The 27,064-nt window shown below is 39.3% G+C and overlaps 1 protein-coding gene across 2 annotated transcripts; it reads right to left on the reverse strand.

The window, feature by feature from the left end:
* Nucleotides 1-1,268: 1,268 nt before the first annotated feature.
* Nucleotides 1,269-24,965, reverse strand: dennd2c (DENN/MADD domain containing 2C). 2 transcript variants are annotated; one of them, XM_038723336.1, is made up of 19 exons: nt 24,684-24,965; nt 20,459-21,567; nt 13,872-13,996; nt 12,384-12,466; nt 12,047-12,199; nt 10,957-11,035; nt 10,650-10,694; nt 9,304-9,488; nt 8,728-8,837; nt 8,043-8,112; nt 7,404-7,481; nt 6,951-7,091; nt 6,351-6,499; nt 5,291-5,468; nt 4,974-5,015; nt 3,473-3,581; nt 3,067-3,309; nt 2,185-2,271; nt 1,269-2,109 (listed from the first exon to the last, which is right to left on the reverse strand). In XM_038723336.1, exons 2-19 carry the CDS (start codon nt 21,340-21,342, stop codon nt 2,078-2,080), a joined length of 2,793 nt encoding a protein of 930 aa, XP_038579264.1. In that variant the 5' UTR covers nt 21,343-21,567; nt 24,684-24,965; the 3' UTR covers nt 1,269-2,077. The 2 variants fall into 2 exon arrangements, with proteins under 2 accessions (XP_038579264.1, XP_038579263.1); XM_038723335.1 differs by having other exon boundaries at nt 9,304-9,491.
* Nucleotides 24,966-27,064: the final 2,099 nt, after the last annotated feature.

Below are 27,064 nucleotides of genomic sequence, written 5' to 3' on the forward strand. Positions count from 1 at the left end.
CTGCACTGTATTAAGGAGAGGATGACCGGGGCCATGTATTGCGAGATTTTGGGGAACAGCCTCCTTCCCTCAGTTAGAGCATTGAAGATGGGTCGAGGCCGGGTCTTCCAACATGACAATGACCCGAAGCACACAGCCAGGATAACCAAGGAGCTGCTCTGTAAGAAGCATATCAAGGTTCTGGCGTGGCCTAGCCAGTCTCCAGACCTAAACCCAATAGACAATCTTTGGAGGGAGCTCAAACTCCGTGTTTCTCAGCGACAGCCCAGAAACCTGACTGATCTAGAGAAGTGGGCCAAAATCCCTCCTGCAGTGAAACATTTGACCTCTGTAATTGCAAACAAAGGCTACTGTACCAAATATTAACATTGATTTTCTCAGGTGTTCAAATACTTATTTGCAGCTGTATCATACAAATAAATAGTTTAAAAAATCATACATTCTGATTTCTGGATAATGTTTTTTTTTAGATTATGTCTCTCACAGTGGACATGCACCTACGATGACAATTTCAGACCCCTCCATGATTTCTAAGTGGGAGAACTTGCAAAATAGCAGGGTGTTCAAATACTTATTTTCCTCACTGTAAATAGAAAGGCTATTCCACTGCTATCAGCGTGTGAATTAGTACCTTTCTGATGAGCAGTCACTGCCGTGTGTGTGAATGGGATGAATGCGATGTGTATTGTTTGTCAGAAGACTAGAAAGGTGCGATATACAGTACAGTCCATTTTCCATTTAGATCAAGCCACTGTCTGATCCTCAAAACACAAAGACAAAATAACTTCAGACAAACATGGCTACAAGATAAAATACACATACTGGAGGAGCAGAGACAATCCTGCATATGGTTTGATTCAAACAAAACAGGACTGTTTCCATGTGAACATAGTGTAGGCTTTTATTGAAATATAAATTCATTATTGCTAATATTTAATTTTTTACTAGACAAAGACACTCTGTACTTTGTAATTTTAAGTAATATTAATTTCTATAGAGACTAAAACATATACAGGAGTCAGTGTGACAAGGAACACTTTTTTTCAATACCTGAATTAACCTTAGTCCTGACCCTTTTGAACACCATGATATTGAGAAACTACAGAACCACTTACCACTATAGAAATACTTATTCAGATATACCCTCAAGGCCTATAAGCAATATGGACTCCCATTCAAATGCTTAATCGCATGTGTAATTATTCTTAAGCAGGGTACAACCCAGTTTCAAGGAATTTACAAAATAAAAAGCATTGTCACACAAAGAATACTGTCCCTGGGAACCCAATTTATTCAAAACATATGTAGGACACATCATGCATTTATAAAAAAAAAAATATTCTAAATACTGTACACTGGTTATCAACATTGTGCAAAATGTAAAAAAAAAATATTTACAGCTCCATTTAACAAGGAGAAAGTCCAGAAAAGAAGAAAAAAAAAAGCATATGTAAATGTATTTTGATTGAGGTTTAACCTGGAGTCTGACACTTTTTTTTTTTTTTACACAAATGTTTTAATCAAACTTAATAAACCTATACTTAATTTGAAATTTAAACAAATAAAAAACAGTAAACAATAGATTTTTCCAGTTTGTGCTGAAACAAATGCAACGTGGATAATGGAATTTTACATTATTTTGAGATTGAACATTTAAGTTATATTTACTGTAAAATAAACACATTGTGCAGTAGAGATGAATCTAAATGTGAAAGTCTTGCAAGTAAACATGTTTCCATTCAAAGTCAAAGAGAAAAGAGTTAACCACACGTTGGTTGAAGCTGGAATGGATTTTTTGTAGTTTTCCAAAACAATGCGTTGTGCTCAATGCTTGAAAAGAATAAAAACAAAAAAACTGTTTCCAGTTTTCGTCCAATAAGAAGTGCACTGCTTTTAAGACTGCGTACATGGCTATAACATGAGCCAGGTCTCTCATATCCAAACTCTTCACTGTCTCATTCACATCAGAACACAAGACTCTCTTCTACATTCATTTCCTCAGAAAGTCCAGCAGCAGCAAGTGTTCTGTTTTTAATTACGTTTATTTCATTTAAAAGCCAGGGTGTTGGATTTTTTTTTATTTAATTTGCAGGAGCTTCATCTTATTTCCTAAAGAAAAGAAAAACAATATGTTGTTTAAAATGAACCTTTTGAAAGAAAACTTGATGATAGAGCAACACTTACCCAGTCCTTTAAGAAACTTGTTCACACCACTTGGCTCCGGCTCAGGGTACGAATCCAGATACTCAGCCACTCTGACCTCAAAGAGACCTGGGAGAAAGTGAGCCATAGAGACTGAATATGTACAGCATTTGATATTCAAATGTAAAATGAAACATGAACAAAGTATAAATTCGCAACATGTTTAATTGTTTTGGTATTTGCATGCAGAGATCTTCTTGACCCTGTTTTTCAGTTGCCCTGCTTTTAGGTCAGTGTAACGTGTGACTCATTTAACTACCTCATACTATGTGTCTGGTTTCCTATGATTAAATTAAACACTACCCTTTTCCATTTAACAAACTACGTGGAATTATTTCTGACTTTTTTTTTCTCCAACTTTTATGTGAAATCTTGTTGGGATGACATTTAATATGTCACAAACATTCCATGGTGCATCCACGCTACTCTTCAGACTTCCAGCATTGATTTTATAAGCAGATTGGTTGCTAATCAAGATGGGCACAGGTTAACTGAATTTAATTCTTGTCATTTGAAAACATTGAACATTTTCTCCTTTTACTTTTGTTATATGCATAAACTGCAGCATTGTGGGAACCTTAAAAGGTAGGGACATCTTAGGCAGCGATAAAATCTCATCTCAAGGTATCAAAGACTCCAATCCAAGCATAAGCTTGAAGGACAATACCAGTAAATGTAGTATCTGTGTAGTAATGTAGTATCTGCCTATTGATTTTATTATTATAAAATTCTTGTGCATGTCCAAGTTTTGTTTTGCCTTTTCAGAACTCATCAGTGCATTGTAATGGAAACAGGAAAGTAGACCCTATTAGACAATATAATTAGCTGTTTCATAAAGTCCTAGCAGTGCTACAACACAATTACCTCTTCCCCCTCCCTTGCGCATCTCTTTGTCCTGTATGAAGCCGGCAAACATCTGAGTATCCATGAAGAGCTGCAGGAACTGGCGGACTCCACGAGAGGGGTGAGATTTGCGGAAGCTGTCGCGCTGGAGCTCCCTGCTTCCGTTGGAGGACTCAACCATGTGGAGAGGATAGTGGCCCACCAGCTCCACGAACAACCGCACAAAACCCTCCGAAACCAGAGAGCTCAGGTCACCCTGCTGACCTGGATGGGCGACATTTTGGATTAAGACAAAAGGGTTAATAACAGACTTGAAAATAGATTAGCCGCTGTGAGGGATTTATAATCAGCAACTGGAGATGCTGAAATACCATACTGACATACAGCATCTTGTTGTGTGGCACGTGTGATGTCTTGTTATACCAACCTCCACATCTGTCTCCACCCTCCTGCCTCAGAATATCTTCTCTCTCCTCCAGGATCTGCTGCAGTGCTGCCTGCAGTTTACTGGGCAGGATGCAGTCTTCATCGCCCAACTGTCACACACCACAGGAAAGGTTAACATCGGTCACATGATGCCAGTTACAAAGTGGTAATCACTGCCTTACCAGTGACCATTAACACTGTATGTACTTCTGACTAAAAGTGCTCAATTTCTGTACATTTTTGTTTAGGTTTTTTTTTTGTGCTGGGATACACAAAGATGGATTTTACATCTGGTGAACCAAAAACAAAGACCTAATGCTGTTAAACACGAAAGGCATGAAATGGGCAATGACCCATTCCAAATCCAGTGTGCTGGACTACAGAGCCAAAAGAACAAACTGTTTCTCTTTCTAAAGACCACACCTACACACTCTATGTCAAAGATTCTGAAGCCCTTTGTTCAAACGGTTCAAACAATGTGCTAATGTTGGAGTGGCAAGTAAACCCTTGCTTGTCCCATTAGCTTGTAGTTAGTAGAGAAAGAGACTGTGCCTGAACAAGCTCACTAAATGAATAGGAACCCAGCCAAATTAAGACAGACGTAATATAAACACAACCAAAAAAAACAAAAACTAAACAAACAAGTTCATCATTAATTGAACAGACTGAGTGATGAATGTTAACCGACAAAACCTGCAACTCTGAGTCAGCTTCAAAGCAGCCTTTATGTTTGCATCATGACATGATGGGCTTTCATCCTATATACAGTGGAAGCCGCTTATAGTGATCACGGTTGCAGTGATCAGCTGCTTATGCAGATCAAAAAGCCTGGGACAGAATCATTCCTATACAAATGCTGGTTTAAATAACATGCTTATAGTAATCATGTAGTAGTTCAAAGTCTGCCATCAGTTCGGCATTGAGAGCCCACCGTTTATTTTCAGACCTGTTCAAAATTTAGAAATGCCCTGAAACCACCTCCAAATTGTGACTTTGTTACCTATTTGCACTATTGACCTTGCTGTATTTGTAAACAGCACAATAATGTTTTGGGCTATATGGCATAATTAAAATTTGAACTACAGTAATCTATATTTTATGTACAGTACTGTATTACTGTTTATGAAATATGCACAGTACAGTGATGTCATTTGTATAGTAATTTAAAAAGCATTTGAAACAGTCAGTTAAATTCAGTAAATAGCGAAGCTGTCCTGTTCATTAATTTATATTCATGTAATAAATATTCAAATGTCAATTAGATGGTAATCTGCATGAGAAATTAAGTAATAATCATCTGCTTATTGTGATCAATATAACCCAGGCAGACGTGATCAGGGATTCGACTGTAGTTTAATAGTTACAGAGCTTGTGGGTGTAACATTTTCGCTCTGTCACACTCAAATCGTTCTGCATGTAAATAAGGGACAAGTATGGGCTAGCCATCTCTCCCACTGGGACCACACCTATTATTCCCATTATGCACAGCTATGTATACACACCTCGATGACAAACTTGTCTGCACACAGATCCACTATGAGCACCTGGAAGGACAGTGACAAGAATGAATGACAGTTACTGACTGCACGAGTTCATTATTTCACAACAAGAGTTGTAAAAAGGTGAGGTGAGCCTGAACTACAATCTGTTCAGGATGTTTCTCCACCACTACTAACACACATTGGCAGCTACAGTAAGACCCTCACTGGTACTAGATCCTAGAAAAGGCGACATTCAAACAATACACAGAAAGACCTGTCTATTGAAACTGCAAACTGGACAGTAATATCAAAACATTTAAATCAGAAATCTGACGGACCTCCTCGATGGGCAGCTCCAGCAGCTGTGGCAGGCAGGGTGCCAGGACCCCGATGAGGAATGGGGTGGGGGAGCAGCTAATGTCAAGCATGCTGGCTGGTAGCACAGGCACAAAGGTGTGCTGCCAGGTGAAGGGGTACAGCAGCGCCAGCACTGCATGGCCACACCGAGACAGCACACTTCAATGAACAGGGGAGGAGAGAAAAGATTAAACACAAAAACACTATTCAGTTCTCACACAGATCATATGACACAAAGATATCAAGCACAGAGCACTAAAAATAGTTTGGTCACACTATTATAATTTTCCCCACCACATTTTTAAACTGACCAACTGTACGATCTTTCAGCAAACAGTACTTGTATAAAAGAATTTCCCCAAGATGCAAATCCTATACCTTTTTATTATTGCTCACCACTTGTCCCTTTACAGTCAGTAAAGTGCCTACATGCTGTGAAAAAACTCCTCCACTTCCTTTTGATTAGTCAATTTCTGGAGAAAAGTCTCTCATATCTTATCAAGCTCAGCACACTCATCTAGGAGCAACTTCATATCATCTTCTGAATTTACAAAGTGACTAGTCATTCATCATTTTTCTTAGAAGTTGTGTCTAGGTATGCGCCGAATGTTCGGCCACCGAAATCAATCGGCCGAAAATAACAACAACAAAAAAAAAAGCACTTTCGCTGTTCAGCCTAGTAAGTCAAAAGACTGAATAAATTTTACCGAACAATTACGTTGACATGTCAGCAGTGTGCGGAAGAGGATTAGGGCCACGTGTGAATTTTTATTTTTTATTTTGAGATTAAAGTCAGAATTCTGAGAAATAAAAGTCTCAGAATTCTGCTAGCCGCACCTAAATTTGCAGTGCACACGTATTCAAGCCTTTATGGTAGATCCACAGAAACGGAGCAGTGCGAGCTGACAGGCAGGTAACTATGTGATGTAATCAAGAATCGACTATAGCTGGCACACATCAAGGGGGAGTCTAACTTTTAAAATAGCCTATCTCAATATTCTGAATCGCTACTGTATATCATAGTACAGTCATCAGTAGTACCTGAGTTTGTCAGCGATTAAGATGACCCTCCTCTCAAGCAGAAGAGACGCAAACACCTGCAGGAGTTTCCCAACACTGAGACACTGCAGAAGACTGTCAAAGTCCACGTGCTCCAGTCTGGAGTCCACTGGTCGACACAAAGTGAGTAGCTGGCAAAGCAACAACAGCACATGGAGTCAGGCTAAGTGTAAATACAGTGTTATAACATGTAGTTGTTAAAACTAGTTGTTCGCCGATGACTGTTGAGTGAATGCCTGAAATCTGACTCTTTAGATAAGAAGTGGATAAAAAAAGTTGGTGTCTTAAGAGTTACCTAATGCTGACACATAAGAAGGTAGTGATTTTGCATCATTTGAATGATGGTGGTAAACATTTGAATTTTTACTGGAAGGGTCCTTAATTCACTTATTTTAAGTCCGTAAACAGGAATGATTGAAGTGATTACTGTTAACAACTGTCCCAACATGAACCCATCAAAGCTGAAATAGCTCTCCCTATTTTTTATACAGATAACCTCCCATTCTGAGTCATTCCAAGTCTGCAGAAACTGGGAGTAACAAAACTACTAATTAAAATTTCCTCTTTTGGTTTCAGGGTTACCTCATTCCCACAGCCAGGGAGGAAGCTCTTAACAGTGACTGTGCGTCCAGGGGCTGGAAACGGGGCCTCCATCACGCTACGCATAAAAGGGTAAACAAGAGCCGGGGAAATCTCCCTGCGCCTCTCCACCTCCTCCAAAATCTAGACAGATAGAGCCACACAAATCACTGTGTGTCCTGGAAAATCTAGTGTTGATTAAAATCTAAACAACAGGACAGATGCAAAATGCAGCTCTGCATGTAAAGTAAGGTTTTCCACCTGGGCACATTCACACGTACTGTTTGTAAATTTCTCACAGCCAACTGGAAAATGGGTGGGACACTGCTACCATGCATGCAATTTAATTTTTTAACAACACACCCAGGGATTGCTAAGGATTCATTTCTATTATCTTCCTATACAGGCTTCTATCGGCAGAGACAAGGAAGCAAATATATTGTATAGTTGCCCTACCTTTGCAAACAGGTTGAAACAGCCCAATTTGCTGACAATACAGTGCACCTCAGGAAGCCTCTTTCCTTTCCCACTTGGCTTCAAGACACACATAGTTTCATTTGTCAGAAAGCAGGTAACAACGGAGATACATATGACAACAACACATCAAACATAAACAACATTTAACTAAATAGAGTACAATCAGGGCCTGAACATTTTCCCTTTTAATGTGCTTGTAGATGGGAAAAAAATAATAAAAAATCAAGAGTCTAAACTCTAAACTACATCCATGTTTAGGATAGCTGCCATGAGCTCAAAAAACCCCAACAAAATAAGCAGATATACCACATAATTTCAACATAGAAAAGTGTGTTTTGAAAAGTCTAAAAAGGTCTAAAATCCTCCTTGTGAGGCAAAAGAAAGGGAAAAATTATCAAATTCTTTTTGCTCTCTGTCTTTGATTCGGAAGTGGGTTATGGTCTGTGATTCACATGTACTGATTCACATCTCCTCAGAGATGTTGAGTAAGCACATGGCGGGCTGCCATGTCTCTCTAACACACACACACACACACACACACACACACAAACACACACAAACAAACACTTTAGCCAATGCTTCAGATGCAATGGTTAACATATCCACATCCACACCCACCAAGATCTTACGGCAGTAACAAAACCAGCGGCTGCCATCCTCTCCGGTCAAGACAAAGGAGAAGGTCTCACTGTAAACACAACATCAATACAAAGGAGATAAATATTTTAATTTTACTTTTACTGCCTTAAAGACATGTTACCATAATTGTATAATGCCCGTACTTTCTTGAATAAAAAGAGATTGAAAAAATATCTTAGGGAATTAGCTCATTAAAACAATAAATCATGAGTGTTATAAAGACAGCGTGGCAGAGTAAGTTGAGATCATAACCCACATTACAACAATGAACCATACCCTGTAGAAAAACAAAAAAGAATACCCAATGCCTCTTAGCTCTCAGAGATTTAATTAGATCAGTTGGAACTTTAATTATCTCTGTGGGGAATTTGGGTTTTTGCAGCATCTATCTATGGGTACAGCTCAAAGCTGATGATATGAATAGGAACAGAGGAAATGGGGGTCTTAAACATAACACAACTGATAATTAAGGTGCTAGAACTTAAATACTGTTTGTGAAAGAGAACTTATAACACATGAAAGTCGTACATAAGGAAATGGATAGAAGATGAAAAATAGACAGTATCATGTTACCATTCTGTTATTGTCATGGGACACGTTGAGGTAAAGTTATTTTGTATACATCTAGCTTGCTACTAAAATATTAGTTAGTGCATGTGCTGACCTTGGCATGTGTGCAGAGGGCTTCCAGTCCTGTGAGTCGGGGAAGCAGAACTTGGGAATGATGTTCAGCTGATCTTCAGCCTCTCTGGAGAGCCGGGACGACTTCTCAAACTGAAACAGAGGGACTCCAGTTACACTAGCACTTCTGCAAATTACTTCCTTGAAGTGGTTCCAGGGGGACCCAGATGAAATCAGTGATTAATTAATAGCAATATCATCTGATATAATTTCATAGAAATAATCTTAGATAAGTATAAGAAATAAAGAACCTTGAGTATTTTGACATAACCACTTCTTAATCACTACCAAATAACAATTTGTTTCTTCCCATATTGGTGCCTGAGATAAAACCTTTTATAAAAATGGCCAAATTTTAACATTACATAAAATATGAATAAAATTCATATAGAAAAACAAAACTCAACAACTTGCTTTCATGATAACTGGGAAAGTCTCCTTCAAAGGATTCCTCATCATGTAAGATAAGAATTGTCTTCCTTTAAAGCACTACGATCAAAGTTCAGTTATGGTCTTTGTCTAGAAGAAGGGTAGGGTTATATTAAAGGCTCCTTCTAACCATTTTGGGGAACTGCTGCGTGATTTCAGGGGAGTAGGTGTTTCCTGGAGAGCCTTTTCTCAGTGACACCACCACGAAGATCTGGAAAAGCTGCTGCTGCTGCAGCTGGATCAGGTCTCTCTCCAGGGTGCGGTAGCCTGGCTGGCGTTTCAGTGTTGACTGGATATAAACCGATCTCCTGGAGCCTACTTGACACCACACAATAAGAATTTCAAGTAATGCTTGTCCTGGGACATATGCCATCCACAACACCAATATGAGGCATTATACATATCAATCTAAAGCAATTTCACACAAAGCAATGGTCATGGATAACTGATAGTATTATTAGATTTCCCATAAGCCTCATTGCTACATTGCTTCTGAGGAGGCTAAACAGAAGCCACAGTGGCAACCATTTTAGTCCTTTAGACTGATATATCTTGACAAATACTAAATTTCCATAAAATTTTGTACAGACATACATGTTTCCCAGAGGATGAAATGTAATAACTGCGGTGATCCTCTTTAATCTAGTGCCATCATCTGTTCAAAGTTTCATTCTGTCCAGTGTTTATAATACTAATAAAAAAATTTATGACATTCCCATCAGCCTCAGCTGTACTTTGTGTTTATTGCTAATTAGCGAATGTCAGCATGGCAACACACTAAACTAAGATAAAGAGGATTGTAAATATTTTCTAGTGAACATCAGCATCTTGTCATTTTCGTTGTGAGCATGTTAGCATGCTAAACTTAGCATTTAGCTCAAAGCACCACCATGCCGATGTGCGGCCCCACAGAGGTGTTAGCATGGCAGCAGACTCCAAGTCTTATTTCCATTAATTGTTTAGTCTTTAAAATATCAGAAAATTGTGAAAAACGTCAAGTTAACATCTTTCAATTGCTAGTTTTGTCTCATCAGCAGTCTAAAATACAATTTTGAGAAGCTGAAGCCAGTGAGAGCTTGGCATTTTTGATAAATGACTTGAACAATTGATCAAACTTTGAGTTGACTAATTGTTTCTGCACTAGTCTCGTTATCTCTCATGTGTAATCAGGTGCATTATGGTCCCATTATGGTATGTCACTTGATTGAACTTAAATATGTAACATGGCTGGCATTAACTAGCGCTGAAGAATGATAACTTCCCTTGAGCTAATCAATTCTTCAGAGATGCTATGAATGTTTATTTTTTTGATACCAGCCCTGTGTTTATATTTGGGGGTGTCAATAATAAATATTGACAGATAAAACTAAGATTTTGTACCCCATACAAGAATATGTACCTCTAAACTTAAACCTAAAATCCAGACTTACATAAACAAAAAGGGACTTTAGAGACATATTAACTTTATGGTGATACCTTTGCTGTTGTCTTCGGGGTCGCTCTCTGTCCCGCTGGTCTCCTCTGGTGATATGAATTAGAGGAGGGAGAGATTAGGGAGAAGCAGAATGAGAAGCAGAGGGAAGGAAAGGACTTGATAAGCCATAATCAAATGCAGACAGTCCGCCTTTGTTTCATAATCAGTTGCTTCGCCTACTGCAGCTGGCCTTGTGTGTACCATCAAAAGCTGGGTATTTCCACCAAGAGGCTCAACTTAATCTTATTGAAGTGTTGATGTGGGTGACATTTGGGCATCTGTGACAGTGTGAGTGTGAGTGTGTGTTACCTCGCACAGAAATTCCCTGGTTCTTTACTCTCTTCCTCCCTCTCTTGTCGTCAAAGATGGTCTCAATCTTGTTGACGTACTTTGTAGTAGAAAACACACAGAAACATACACACACACACACACACACACACACACAGGTGCTTAGCCCCATAATTTCACAGCCATTATAGAATCATGATTACAGGGAATCATGATATAATAGCCACTAAGTACACAATTATATTACAGATTTTTAGCATTTTTTACCCTTACATTCCTGCATTCTACTGAAAGAACACACATATTTAATAGTGGACTCAAGTCAACTACTGCCATGCATTAACACACAGAGTTGGGCTCAACATAGAAACAGGCACATACAGGAAGCTGAAACTTATCTTTAACACAAAGCCCTGCCAGTTGAGGAGACAAACTTGTTTTACAGTGTAAGGAAAGAAACAAAAAAGCCCCAGCTAAGATAATGGTACTGTTGTTAAGCAGAAAAATACATAATGGAGGTTATGTCTATGCCCATTGTCATTTTTCTTTGTCAAAGATGTGATCTAAAAGAGTTTAAGGACAGCTAGTAATTCTGTGTTTTATTATTACTATGCAAGATATTTATTGTAAACCTTTTGTTATTTAAAAGTTACATAATGCAAAATAAACAGATCAACAAAGATATCTTCAATATCTTGATTGGTATTTGTCAAACCTGCAAATAAAGTACAAGTGTGATGTGGGTTTTAAAGCTATAGTAACAGTCATCACCTTTACATATAACAATAAGTCTTAAGTTTTATTACTGTACCTTATCATTAAAGTTCCTCCCTGTCCACACACTTTGCACTGCCATGAGACATATGTTCAAATTCTTGTATTCTGTCTGAATTCTCATGAAGCATTCGAAACACGTTGCTCTACCACTATCTATTTCATTCAGCATCCTCTCCTTCCTGCTTAACAAGTCACAGCCCCCTTTCTTTCGTACATACATAGCACTTCGAGATGCTTTTTTTATATTACCATATCTGGTAGACCAACAGTCAACCATTGTATCGAAATAACAAAGGTTTGTAAAAACTGATGACAAAATGTAGTTATCATTTACCTGAGGCATCCTCTGGGATTTTTGAGTGCTTGTGCACAGGGTTGTAGCTGGTTTGGGAGTATCTGCAAGGATTGAGGATTTGGTTGCTGTTTGGAACCTCTTCCTCTCCAATTTGCCAGTATAGTCTTGCAACGTTTGGGGTTTAGGGGGCAGCTGTAAGACAAGAACTTTGGAGTTATCACTTGGTTTTAGGTAATTAGATGGTATCAAAGTACAATAATTACTTCTTCCTCCCTTAGAATATCAGGTTAGGAAGGGATCATTTGATACATATACACAACTAATGAAAAATCCTTCTGTACTGTGAAAAGACGACATAAATGGAATATCTCATTACCTTTGGGATGTAAGGCCTTCCAATAGGGAGGCACATGGGAGATAGGTTGACATCTTCATAGGGATTATCTCTGGTGATTTCACCTAGGATAAAACAGAGTGATAGGAAAGATAAGGCTGAATGGATGTTTTATCACATCTGATGCTTTGCTTTCAAGAAGGAACTTAAAGGAGACCTATTATACTGCATTTCCAGCCCTATGGTACCTAATGGTAGCTTTGTATGATTCAAAGTTCAAAAAAAGGATTTTCTATGTTGTACTGGCCCTTCATGCAGGCCCTCATGAAACAGGCTGTAGATGCTCCTTTCTCTTTGAGACCCACCCCAAAGCCCCCTGTCTTTTGATTGGCCAATGTCTTATGTGTTTACCAGGTTGCCGCAGGCATAAGGCTGCATGTTTCTTTGTGGGCGTGGCCAGCATTCTCTGCCTGGAGCAAATGACCGACCATATATGGAAAATGTTTAAAACCGAGCATTCAGAACAGGGGGATATCTGAGGTTTTGGCTTACATGGATTGTAGAGTGGTGCTCAGAGAACAACCTACTGCTCAATGTCAGCAAAACTAAGGAGCTGATCATTGATTTTAGGATAAAGGAGATAAAAACACACTCCTGTCTCCATCAGTGGAGCTGAGGTGGAGCAGGTGAACAGGAGGTTCCTGGGAATCAGCATCACAGAGAACCTGACATGGTTATCTCACTTCTCCACGCTGGTGAAGAAAGCTCAGAAACGACTGGATTTCTTGAGGAAGCTTAATAAGGCCAAATTCCCACGCCAAGTTCTTGTCAGCTTTTACAGAGGAGCAACAGAAAGCAGATGGAGAAGTCTCGTAGAAAGCAATATTTTACTATTTTAAAAACATTTTTACAAATTATTATATTGTTTCTGATGCAATCCCTGAATGGGATGTAACATTCGGACACACATTCGAGTCCAGCTGGGGACCTTTGCTGCAGCTCATTCCCCATTTCTTTCCTCCTAATTTCCACTATAAAAAAACTTTCTTTATTTAATATAACCTTTCTCTATGACTCTTAATTTGTAAATTTGAACAGAAGTAGTCTTTCCTAAACACTGACTGAAACATGTGTGCACCTTGAATAATCCCTGACTGTATAAATCATCCAATCTGCTTTGCCATCTTACATATTACTCTTAAAATATCTGTGTGAAACCAGCAGTAGGAAACAGGCCCCTTTTGTAGGCATATGAAATGATTTTTCATAATATCACTGGTCCCTGTACGGCATCACTCTTTAACAGGCTCTGTGACAGCAATATAATATAATTAAAATGGGGGCATTTCAAGTATCGGAATTGTATGTCTTTATGACTTCCTGTCTTTGTCAAAACCAGTGCTAAGTTAAGCTGTTTAAAATACATGACAGCCAGACAGTCAGTGTAATGATCAAAAGCTATAAAAGTTCATTCAAAATCAACTCCACAATGTCTTCTTCAGTTTATATGACATAGGAAGTTCGACTTACAAACAATGTCCTCATAAATATTGTCATCAGAGTGGGCATGGTAAAGGCCTGAGTGCCTGGCCTGGCCTCCCAGCGTGTCTTGTTTCGCCGTCAGATGTGCTGCATCCTCATACTCAAAGGACTTCCTGTGACAGGGAGGGAAGGGAAGGCAGTGAAAAAGAGGGGCCTGGCTGCTGTCCTAAAGATAGCGACCATACTTTTGTTTACTCTATTGTCTTATGTGCAGCCAACGTCCCACCACCAAATTTTTTATGTTGATATCAAACTCTGTCTCAAGACAAGACAGGGTGTGATAAACTGTCTTGAAAGGAAATGACAGAGCATTTGTTACAAAAGTTGTTAAAAAGCAAAACAATGTAAAAAAGGAATGACCAGATTTAGACAGAGATAGCAGCGTGATAATGTCAGCTGTCAGAGTAGAAATTAGGTCACTGTGCAACTTTCCTCCACTGGAAGCTTTAAAATGTACATACAGCTTGATTTAATTATAGCCGACTTACTATCATCTCTGTCTGGTTGAGAGTTCAATGCAGGTATTATGTGATGACATTGTTTTACATGTACTTGATTTTAGTTCCTTTTGTAGTGTGCACACTGTTCCAGTAATAAAACAGTCAATCTGGCTCAGTGTTGCACATAGAGACTGTTACATGATTCATGTTCAGTGTGATGTAATACTCAGCCCTATGGAGGTGTTTCATAATGTACAAGAATGAAGGACAACTGCTGGCTTCCTCTGAAATTGTTAAACAAGGAGCCCTGTAGAACTATGCTAACTGAGTGTAGACATGAAGGAAAACTGTAGGTGACAGACATGTTATTGGTATAAACTAAACAACACAAAATTGGATTACATTGCCAACTTAAGTATAATCGCAATATTGTACCACAAGTAGTATTTAAAAACACAATTAACACAATTTAACTTAAAGAAAGCGACAAGTGGCAATTACAGGATGATGATACAGAATTTCCCCTTCTTTTCCCTCTCCTTTATTGAGTTATATACCTTTTTTGTGCATGTAATGGGTTTGCAAGTTCATCATTAGGTGCAGAATGGATTGTTTTCTGTCCAGTTGAGCTACTTTTATTTAACTGGGTGGGTAACATTTGTTTTGGGCAGCTTGTGATAATTTGGGCTACTTTTTGTTAGGCTACAAAAAGTAAGGCTATGTGTTATTGAGATTGACAGGGCACGGAGTTCAATAGGCTCAACACAATGACTGGTAACTGATGAATAAAAAACAAATGTCATTCCAGTTTATTACAACTAGGCAGATTCTCTTTCTAATTATTATTCAGCCATAGCTTTGTGATAAAAGACTTGTAAAAGCTTTCATCTGTTCATTTAAGTGAAGACTTTTACCGAGCAATGCACTGTTATCCGAAAGACTTAGTGGAGATAATTCTTGTTATTGTAAACGTGGTTTTACCTAATTACACTAATACAACTGCAACAACTTTTATTCATTTTTAATTTTTCTTCTCTTGCACTCACTAAAATACATGGAAAGAGGCTTTATGTTATTTCAATTCAGATTTTATTAGAAATTGTGAATTGGAGGCGGGTGATATGGCCTATGATGATATATGTAATTTTATATCATGGTAATAGTATATTTCACAATACATTGTTCTGTGAGTTCAATTAAGAAATTGTTTAAAATAACTATTACGTACTTAATGACATTTGATTATTTTCTTTTATTTGGAACTTCCATACAAACAAAAACTAACTCCTCTGCTTTGTATTTGCACTTTCACTCTCCTCCTCCATGTTTTCTTGTCACTGGCTTCTTTTAGGGCAGCTGGCAAACCAGCTTAATCTGCGTTTCGACCAAAGGAAATATATCCCGGAACTAGGAACCTTTGAAGGAACTCACTGCGTTCCTATCAGAGGGACCAGGGTCTAAATGTAGTTCTGGGGTCTTCATTTTACCCCCTAGAAAGACCCTGCTCGGGGGGTAGTACTTTCCAAAAGTACCGTGTACTTTGGGGGGGTGGGACTTGCCTTGCAGTGAATTTCTGAATGGGCGAGTAGAGGCTACTGGCTTTAACTGGAAAATGTCGGGTGTTTGTCACCTACTTCTCCTTTCTTTTCCACCATTGTTTGCAAACCAATAAATCACAATCAGCAGTCAAATAGCCACACATGTCTCGCCGCTGTCTGCCTGAGATCAATCGTCGGCATTAAATGTAACTAGCAGCCATTCTGGGTGTGTTTACAATGAACAGCTGATAGTTAGTACTGGGTCCACAGTTGTTGTTTTTAAGTTTTCATCAGTCAGGAAGTTTCTACACATAGCTGAAGTCGGTCTCCACTTCTTCAAAACCAGCTGAACAGCTGATTACAACAGGTAATTAAGCATGTTAAAATCACGTTCCTCCGACGCTCAGGCGACACAGACGTGTCCTAGAAATGTTTTAATATCCGAAATCAGAATCAGAAATACTTTATAACCTTCATAACTTTAACTTTATAACTTTAATAACCTTCCAAACTGTCACAATTTTATTTTTGTGCTAGAGTTACTATAAGAGCTTGATGGTTTTATCCAGTTTGTCATCCACACATGTCTCGCAGATGTCCACCTGAGATCGTATGTCAGCATAAAATTTATAGCTGGGAAACAGCAGCCAGTGTTCAGCAGTGTGTTTACTAGGGTTGGGGGGAAAAATCTATATCGCGATATTTTCCGTGGCAATATTGTATTGATACATAGAGGTCAAGTATCGATCTTTTTTTAATACGAATTGTACATGAGAATTTAACTTTTTGGTACTAAAATAATAAAATCAATTGCTTTTTCCGTCCACGAGAAAGAGAGTTTTTTCATAAAGTGTTTTTCTCCTTTGGGGACACAATTTGAAGATGGAAAAAAGGTAATAAATACACAATACAATATATTGCAATATTTTTAAAATCGCTATTGTATCGTGATAATATCGTATCGTGGGTCCTCTGGTGATTCCCACCCCTAGTGATTACAGCGAACAGCTGATGAAGTTACACTAAATACTGGGTCAGAAATTGTTGTTTTGAGTTTTCATCAGTCAGGAAGTTTCCACAAGGTCTCCTGCTCTCCAAAACAAGCAGACCAGCTGATTACAGCAGGTAAAACTCGTTAAACATCCCGTTCCTCAGACGCAGGCAGACACAGATACAGTGGGTACGGAAAGTATTCAGACCCCTTTAAATTTTTCACTCTTTGTTTCATTGCAGCCATTTTCCAAAAATCAAAAAAGTTCATTTTATTTCTCAGTAATGTACACTCAGCACCCCATCTTGACAGAAAAAAACAGAAATGTAGAAATTTTAGCAAATTTATTAAAAAAGAAAAACTGAAATATCACATGGTCATAAGTATTCAGACCCTTTGCTCAGTATTTAGTAGAAGCACCCTTTTGATCTAATACAGCCATGAGTCGTTGTGGGAAAGATGCAACAAGTTTTTCACATCTGGATTTGGGTATCCTCTGCCATTCCTCCTTGCAGATCCTCTCCAGTTCTGTCAGGTTGGATGGTAAACGTTGGTGGACAGCCATTTTCAGGTCTCTCCAGAGATGCTCAATTGGGTTTAAGTCAGGGCTCTGGCTGGGCCATTCAAGAACAGCCACGGAGTTGTTGTGAAGCCACTCCTTCGTTATTTTAGCGGTGTGCTTAGGGTCATTGTCTTGTTGGAAGGTAAACCTTCGGCCCAGTCTGAGGTCCAGAGCACTCTGGAAAAGGTTTTCGTCCAGGATATCCCTGTACTTGGCCGCATTCATCTTTCCCTCGATTGCAACCAGTCGTCCTGTCCCTGCAGCTGAAAAACACCCCCACAGCATGATGCTGCCACCACCATGCTTCACTGTTGAGACTGTATTGGACAGGTGATGAGCAGTGCCTGGTGTTCTCCACACATACCGCTTAGAATTAAGGCCAAAAAGTTCTATCTTGGTCTCATCAGACCAGAGGATCTTATTTATCACCATCTTGGAGTCCTTCAGGTGTTTTTTAGCAAACTCCATGCGGGCTTTCATGTGTCTTGCACTGAGGAGAGGCTTCCGTCGGGCCACTCTGCCATAAAGCCCCGACTGGTGGATTGCTGCAGTGATGGTTGACTTACTACAACTTTCTCCCATCTCCCGACTGCATCTCTGGAGCTGAGCCACAGTGACCTTTGGGTTCTTCTTTACCTCTCTCACCAAGGCTCTTCTCCCCCGATAGCTCAGTTTGGCCGGACGGCCAGCTCTAGGAAGGGTTCTGGTCGTCCCAAACGTCTTCCATTTGAGGATTATGGAGGCCACTGTGCTCTTAGGAACCTTAAGTGCAGCAGAAATTTTTTTGTAACCTTGGCCAGATCTGTGCCTTGCCACAATTCTGTCTCTGAGCTCTTCAGGCAGTTCCTTTGACCTCATGATTCTCATTTGCTCTGACATGCACTGTGAGCTGTAAGGTCTTATATAGACAGGTGTGTGGCTTTCCTAATCAAGTCCAATCAGTATAATCAAACACAGCTGGACTCAAATGAAGGCGTAGAACCATCTCAAGGATGATCAGAAGAAATAGACAGCACCTGAGTTAAATATGAGTGTCACGGCAAAGGGTCTGAATACTTATGACCATGTGATATTTCAGTTTTTCTTTTTTAATAAATTTGCTAAAATTTCTACATTTCTGTTTTTTTCTGTCAAGATGGGGTGCTGAGTGTACATTACTGAGAAATAAAATGAACTTTTTTGATTTTTGGAAAATGGCTGCAATGAAACAAAGAGTGAAAAATTTAAAGGGGGTCTGAATACTTTCCGTACCCACTTATGTGCTGCCAGCTGATCTGCAGCTCTTGTTGACTGTAAATGTTGTAATAACCTTCCAAACTGTCGTGATTTTATTTTTGTGCTGCTTTCTCTGTGCTGGAGTTATTTTAAGAACTTTATGGCTTTATCCAGTTTGTTATTAAATGTGTAACAAACTTTATCGCGTGTATCCTCATTATAGCTCCCACACAAAAGAAAGATGCTTTAATGGTCAAGCTAAACCTGTAGTTTGTCATTATATTCCAGTCAAATCTGATGTTCATTTATAAATGTTGCTCATGAATAGTGGTTACAAATAATGATGTCTGTGCATCGCTGTGTACAGCCAGGCCTACAGCCTAAGTCAGCTGGTTAATCTGCCTAATCTTCGCAGGTCTTTAGACCACGGTGGAAACGCACACAACGTTGGGCTGAAGGGCCCTTTTAGTTCCTTGAAAATAGACCTGGGGACTTAAAAGTTTGGTCGAAAAGCACCTTTAGAGGTGCATTACCGCCACTCATCACATGTGAATGTGGTAAGCAGTCCTTCTGCCCAATCACGTTAGCTTGCGAGGCAGTAGGATGCGTATCCTACTGCCCCGCAAGAATTGCAATATCAAACGACCATGCAAGAATCCAGCCCCAATTTTCTACAGTCTGCCACGAATATATAGCAGAGACTAGGGATGGGCAATACCAAACGTTTTGCTACAATTTTATTGATAACAATGCTGATCACTTCTTTAAACAGGCCATAATGTTCCCAGAGCAACTTTCACTATTTGTGGCACTTTGATGTCACAAAGTTTGATGCAAAGTGTGCAACTGCTGCTTGACACTGCTTTTTGTTTAGTTTTCTTAATGCTTCATCTGTATGTATGCGACTCAGATTGTTTCTTTTGATACTATGTTTGTTGACATTAAAAAATACAGCTAAATTTTAAAAAAGACTGTGTGGCTGCGTGCTCGGTTCTCATGTTATATAAGTTTTCACAGTTATGTGGCACAGTCCAGCTAAATATGTCAGTTTATTGTCCCAAACATTATACAAAAGTACTGTAAACGGTAGGAAGTGCTGGACCCACCCATGTTTTGTATTTATATAATTTATTTTATAATCAAAATTTTTTGAAAAGGAATCCGTAGTAGTTTGTGAGTATCAGAGTCTCCCATCCCTAGCAGAGACAATAAGGCATAGCTCCTGAGGTGGAAACGGTATTGCCAAATCTCTACCGGTGGACACATTTCTACCGTCACACGTGTGCTGTCATATTGCTTAACCCTATTGTCAATATCTTTGGATATTATTATAGTCTGTCAACATCTCCTGGGCAGTATTCACATGATAATGAAAGACAACACCAGGAAATTACAGTTACAGAGAACTACATCATTAGAAGTTATGTCACCTAATAACTCCTGAGCTGAATGTGTACATGGGCTGCAGTTATTTCTTGCTTTGCTGAGCCTTGCGTGAATGAGCGAGTGTGAGTGCCCGCCCCATGAAGACCTGGGACCCATGGCTGCTGAACTAGGCCAAATCCAGACAATAGAGAACAATGCTGCCAGATATCATGTGACATCACAACTTGGACCCCAGCCAGCAATTACACTGAGTACCCTCCCGAAACATGGCCTTAAAACACTGCTGATATTCAATAAACACCATGTGTTTCAGACCGTCCAAAGAAGTTTTAATATGCATTTTTACAAAATATTATTATCAGCCGGGGCTGCTTTCTTAAAAAAACAAGATTCAGATTAAGTTATTCAGTTATTTATGCTCTGCTTTTAGTGCATTGACTCACCTGTTCTTTTTATGCCTTGAAAGCCCATTAGTCTTTGCAACAGGACATGGAGGAGGTGGGAAGCTAGGTGGGTGGGATACCCTCCTACTCCCCACGTTGGTGTGGTTGTTATGAGGTGATCTGCTGTCCCATTGAATTGTGTGACCTGTGTTGTTGTTGTTGGCTCCCCGATACTGGAATGTCCGCAGAGGTTTGGGAGGAGGCTGAGCTTCACATGAAGACTCAGTGCCTTTCTCCCAGAGCAGTCTGTCCCCCTCAAGTTTACGCCAGAAACCCCGTGAAGTGTAGAAGTTTCCAGCAGGCATGTTGTCTTCTTGGTCATCAGTTGATAGAGGTAGATGTTTTGAGATGACTTCAAGATCCAAAATGCAATCTGTTTTTTGGTTGCCATTGGCAGTGAAGATTTGTTTACCTGGAGAGTTAGCAGTGTTAGCCTCCACTTTTGGAGACGCAAATATTTGTGCTGCAAGTGGTGTATTTCCTGGGGATGGAAATTCAGTGGAACATATTTGCAGAGGTTCTGACTTCCTACCGATCACACTATGTCCAGCTTGTGCTGGGCATTCTCGAAAATCTAAGCCCAAGCTCTTAGCTTTGGAGAAGTTCCCCCCTCTTGATCCCTCGTTGGAACATCTGTTACCCAGGACATCTCGAGACAGAGTTTGGGACACAATTGGAGGGTGTGCTTTCACCCCAGTATCCTGGCTGCTGCCCTGCTGACTGCGACCTTCCCACTGGGAGATCTTCTCCCTGATGTTAATGCCCTGTTCGTGGGAAGGGGGCCTCCCTGACTGACGGCCCTGCCAAGTCAAGGTTGCCCCTTTCTGCAGGCCATCAACCTCACCACCCCCTCGCTTGCCCTGCTCCAGCCTCAGAGCTAGCATGTTGAGAGGGGGCTCACCCTCAGTTCTCCATTGGTGAATGCATCACAGATTTCCTCACAAAGACAGACAGGAAAAAAACAAAGTAGTCTGTTGTCAATTAATCCAGAAATGATAAGTAAAAACAGGAGCGCCACAAGGTTTACGGTTCGAACGGTTCCTTTATGTCTCTACGTCTTCTTGTGCTAGTAGAGTGTCATTTTCTCCATGTCCCCTTTTGTAAACAACCTAAAAAGAAGACAAGACACAAAAATTACTCATCAATCACTGCACTTAAAAACAAGACCAGACAGCACACTGCAGGGTCAAAGGGATACTGAGGTAACACAGGAGGACAAAAGTTCTTTGAAATGGCACACATCTGTCTACAACTTGTAGGCAGGGACAGTGAGAAGGTCAAGAAGAACAGGCTCCTGTCAAGGTCAGTTTCCAAAAATAAATCCAGTAAGAATAAGGAAAGACAGTGACAGGAACAAGGTTACTGCAGATTTCTGCTGCTGTGTGTCTGTGTCTTGAGCCGCCCCTACCCTCCTCTAGCCCCAGGGGAATTCTGTCTTCTTTGTAGCTGTTGTCCGTAACTGCATAGCTGGCCAAATACAAAATGCCAATGATACAGCAAAGCATTAAATCTAATTTAGTCTTCTGGCAAAGCTGAGTGGGACGAATTCTCATTTTGAGTGATTTCAAAGAGCTTTAGAGGCAAGAAAACACACTAATCTCACGCCATACATAATGAACCAATGACAATTAGGTGAATGACTGAAAACATTTCAACCACACCTATCTACGCAGTGGAGTAAAAAAAACTCAAAATGGTTGAGCTATTCATAAAGGTGCAAGATAAAAACATACAGGACTATGGATTAAATGCATCCTTTGCATTAGGATTAGAATATGTATAGTATAAAGCTGTGATCTTGCTCCCTCCCATCAAATGCTATCAAACATGATGTAAAGTTCCGCAGTGGCATCTACTCTAACTCATACTCCCAGAGTCAACATCAATGCAGTCACTGTACACTCTTGTACAGCAGCTCCTGGCTTGCTGGAACCAAACCATTTGGACACGTTGCACATTAGAACCGTGGCTGAGAGAATGTGGAGAAGGGGAGACATGGTAAAATTCCACTGCACAGTTCATGATCATAATAACTCTATGAGCCTGCATTCCTGCTGAGTGTACATGGAGGGGGTCGGGGAATAAATTTAACTACAGACAGTCTGTCAGTCAGTCTTGCAAGTGACGCCTTTGTTTGGTTTGACCTAAATCAAATGTACGTGTGCACTGGAATGCTGCTCGATCATTGCCAGACCATGCAATGACAATGCGACTCCCAAACTGACCCACTTGCATTACTTGTCTCTGTGCGGTGTGCTGTACAGGAAGGCATGAGTTGCGTTTCCTGAGCTGCAGGAAGAAGGATCAGCAGACTGTCCATAATTATGGTACTGGGGCAACTTTCAGCCAATTGCAACCACTGATTTAAGCTATATTTAGATTATCTACATTAAATCCCTGTACCGTAACATTCATAAACACGTCTAAAACTGTCATTTTGTTTTAAACTGCCATTTGCCATGGCATATACAATTAAAATCAAATGTTGTTACTGCCAGAGAGGCAAACTGTGAGGTGCTGAGTCCAAATGATTCATTGATGTTTATGAGGCTATCAACTCTGCAGAAGTTATCCTTTAGTCTCTAGTGAAACTCACTGATTCACCTATGTGGAAACCAGACTGGGGGCCCATGAAACCATCAGTCCACCATCGTCACTTCGTAGCTAAATTAAACCTTAATTGCACCTTCAAAACCACCACAAAACACCCTCCCACAGAAGTGCGGCATGACACAACATGTTGCAGGTGAGGTAGGCTATACAACTGTGGTTCACCATCAACAGTAACAGATGAAGCTATAATAAAAGAAAAATGCCAGCATGAAAGGTCACACCAAGATTAAGTGCCTTAAAATGACTAATCCATCTCCAGCCACCAGAACAATGTGTGTGCATCCAGACATTAATTTTCACAGGGCCGGTGAAAGAGTGATAGGCAAAGCGAGGAACGTGTATTTTTAAAGCACATTTTAACAACATGGCAATTCAGAGCGCTTTACATAAAATAAAAAAAGCTACAGAGGATAATATAGAGACATTTAAATAAAATAGAAAATCAAAGCAAGTTAAGCCAGGACAGTAAAGGTTACAGTGCAGTGTAAGATATTAATCAAAAATCTCACATTTGATTTTATAAAAGGCAGCAGCAAAAAAGACAAGATAGTCCATTTCAACATGACAAGATCCATAATTTCCACCAAGTTCTCTCAACTCAGACCAAGACAACTATAATATAAAAAAACTGAAGCGCTTTAGCACAAAATAAATGCATTCCATTAATTAATATTGTTCCTGGTGTTGATTTGACCATTTCTCCGAGAGTTTTTTTTCTGATTTGGCAACAGCAGTCGTATATTTCCATAATAATAGAGAATTAGTCTAGTTGCCTAATTGCTGATATTGTTGTGTAACATGTGTAGCGTTAGATAATCTGTAAAATGTAGGAGAGAGAGAAAAATGCTCCACTAGTGTCCTCCTTCTCTGTTAAATGATGAAACACCTTTCCAAACTCCATTCAAAGCTATAGTAACTTAAAAAAATCCTCCCTATTGCAAAGCCTTACTTGCACAGAAATTAAACCCAATCACTCATCTGCCTCTGTAAAAAATACTGTGTAATCCGGTTTTAACAAAAGGCCGAAATAACCTAATCGGTATGACGTTATGCTGCTTGCTGCCAACCACCAGGTTAATTAAACCATGATTTGTCTATGGGATGAGCGACACACGAATAACATTTTAGTTAACTGGGAAGGTTTATATTGTACTAAAAAACACCGTTTAAATGATTAGTGGCATGCCGAATTGAACAACAGGGCTTATTGATACTGAAATATTCTTGATAATGATGTTAAAATATAACTTTATTTGTCGATAATTATGTCAGTTTTAACTCGCCATTTTTTCTATCCAGTTTAGCATTGATTTCCCACTGTACTGAAAAAACAGCAAGTAACTTTTTGGAAAAACCGAAGCTGAGCTAACTTACATATTTTACGGACAGCAACTGGGTAACGTTAATTAAAATCAATTAATGCAACAAAATACAACAGGTCTTAGTTAACTTAACGTTACCTCATTTAGTTAGTTTGCGTTTTACGTTCCTTAACGTTTAACGTTAGTTAGAAGAGAAAGACAGCAATATTAGTCAGACACGTTGTGTGGTAACGATATAAGATCAAAATAGCACACGGGAAGATGCATAACCTTGATCTCTAATGACTTACCCGTCGTTGTTTATGATCCAAACGCATGTTCCTTCCTCATTGTCCTTTCGATAAAAATGAAAAACATAAAATCGGAGTCCACTCGCTCGTGGTTAAGTTAGCAGCCTCAATAAATTCAGGCTAACGCCGCAGCCCACCGTCAGTTATTACAACTTATATGGAAACAAACTTTTATGAGGCATAAAACGTCTCCCATATACTAATAATTATACACAACAACAAAGACAGTGGCCACAGACAACAGAAAAGTAAAGCAAGGCGCTCCTCAACAATTACTGTCAAGTCATCCAGAAAACATTCGAGTTCCGGTCACAACTTCCAAAATAAAATGATCGCAAAATGTTTTTCTGAACTTTCGAAGTGAAATTACATTAATTAATTAATTAATTTTGCAACTTCAACTTAAAACACATGTCTTTTTTAATGTTCTTTCGATTTATACATTTTGATGACATCTTTTCAGAGTTATCTTGTTCTGGATTTCAAAGGCAATATATTTTCTGCAGATGAGCTGAGAACTGCAGATGGGGGATATTTTGGTCCTAAAATGTTATTATTCTATACAGACAAATTGTTTTTGTCCTAAAGTTTGTAAACGCAAATAAACCCATCTAGAGTGACAAGAAGGACGAATATGTGGAAATTTCAATATGCAGCATCAGAATATGCTACCTTGCGGTTTATGAGGCTACAGGTGCCAATTTTAACATTGTCTACTGTTTTCGCAAGTGGGGTGTGATTTTTCTTCACACTATATACTATAATACATACACTTCCCAGCTATCTAACCTCTAAAATAAATTGGAAAGTCGGCGGTTGTCAGACTCGTTAGAGATTCCTGGGAGCCATTCTGAGCTAGGGAATGTTGTGCATTCTAGGAACAAAGTACAGGAAAATATTAAGCTAGATGTCTTGGTTTCTACAGGACAATTTAAAGCAATGTGGAATGAATATATTACTGAGGAATGTAGCCTAATTGTTAACTGTAAATTGTTTTTTTTAATATAGGCTATCATATAGGCCTCTATTTATATCCGTTTAATAAAATCAGGGCTCAGCTGTACCCCTGAGACGCTAGGCTGATTCTCTGTATAAATAAAGGCTAAAGAAAATAAAGAGAGAACGAACAGAGCACAAATTGCGCAATAGCTTAGTAAATTGCTAGAGGACTAATGAAATGCTATATCCGGCTTATTTAGGCTATAATTTAGTTGCATTTTCTAGGCAGTTCGTTTGAATTCCGGTTTTACTCGGGTGTTTTGGCGAGTTTGACACAGCTGTATCTGTGAGAAAGTTTGGTTGAATCCTCCCGAGCCAAGAGTGAATACGTCATCATATTAACTCCAGCAGCTGTCAACGATGAATAAATACTGTTATCTTCATGTACCCTGGGAATATAGCCTATAGAGCAACGAGCTGCACCTGCGCTACTCCACGAGTTAATAAATGTGACTGGGAGTTTACTTTCATTTATAAAGTAGGATATGTGATGTTTTGGTGAAGGACATTGTGGACAGGGTTGAAACAGTTGAGAAATCGTTTTGAGAAAAACATTGTAAGTGATATATTCATTCAGTTGCTTCAAAATATCATTTGGTTCAGCTAACTCCAGCTAATGTCAAAGTCTAGTAAAATTCGATTTTGCAGCAGATGATTCATCCCCAGGATTTTGAAACTCACATAATGAATCTCTACAGTGGAGCAGACTCACAGCGTATTATGCACATTTGTTCAGCTATTTCAGATAAACCATGGACCACAAAACATGGCCTAAAGGGAGCATTAGTCTTGACCTGCCCTGATGTAATTTTGCTCTATAGACATGTTTTCCAAATAGATCTCAGCCTTGATCGCCATCCAAGGAGGTTAAATGTGAACTCAATGCAGTTAAGATTTAGCAATTGTTGACATTGTCATCCCAGTTTTGGTGTTCAATAAATGAGGGTAGTGTCATGGGAAATGGCATACATCATGGAGGTTCTGTCTATAACTCATGGTAAAAGTGATGCATTATGCAACGACTCAGACTAATAACTTTATTAAATTTGCATGACTGATGCACATTTTCCGTCATTATGCTGATACAGCTAAATGTCTATGCAGCTTAACTTCTAGGGAAGGAAACAGCCATCAGAAAACTACTTATGGTAACCTACACTTTCAGTGAAAGAAGGCGCTAAATAAGAGTGCATAGTCAAGTCTCATTTGCGACTTACAGGTCAGAGCTTACAAGGAATGTCTGAAGACAGCAGTAGCACACTGCCAAGTCACAAAGTCAACACAGCTAGACAAGATCCTGCTGTTATAAGTAAATAATGTTGCAATGTAATACTGATCAAATTAGGAAATGTATCAAAGGTGCAACTACCACGCAAAGACAA

Source organism: Micropterus salmoides, unplaced genomic scaffold, assembly GCF_014851395.1.
Source record: "Micropterus salmoides isolate LMB-PRFRI ecotype aquatic unplaced genomic scaffold, ASM1485139v1 Ms_hic_scaffold_16, whole genome shotgun sequence".
Classification (NCBI taxonomy): Eukaryota; Metazoa; Chordata; class Actinopteri; order Centrarchiformes; family Centrarchidae; genus Micropterus; species Micropterus salmoides.

Coding starts and splice junctions, on each gene's coding strand:
- dennd2c (XM_038723335.1), bottom strand. CDS start 21,342: ATGCTAGCTCTGAGGCTGGAGCAGGGCAAGCGAGGGGGTGGTGAGGTT. Junction 8,113..8,727: donor CCCTCTGCACACATGCCAAG/GTCAGCACATGC, acceptor TTGTGTTTACAG/TGAGACCTTCTCCTTTGTCT. Junction 3,310..3,472: donor GGGTGGAGACAGATGTGGAG/GTTGGTATAACA, acceptor TCGCCCATCCAG/GTCAGCAGGGTGACCTGAGC.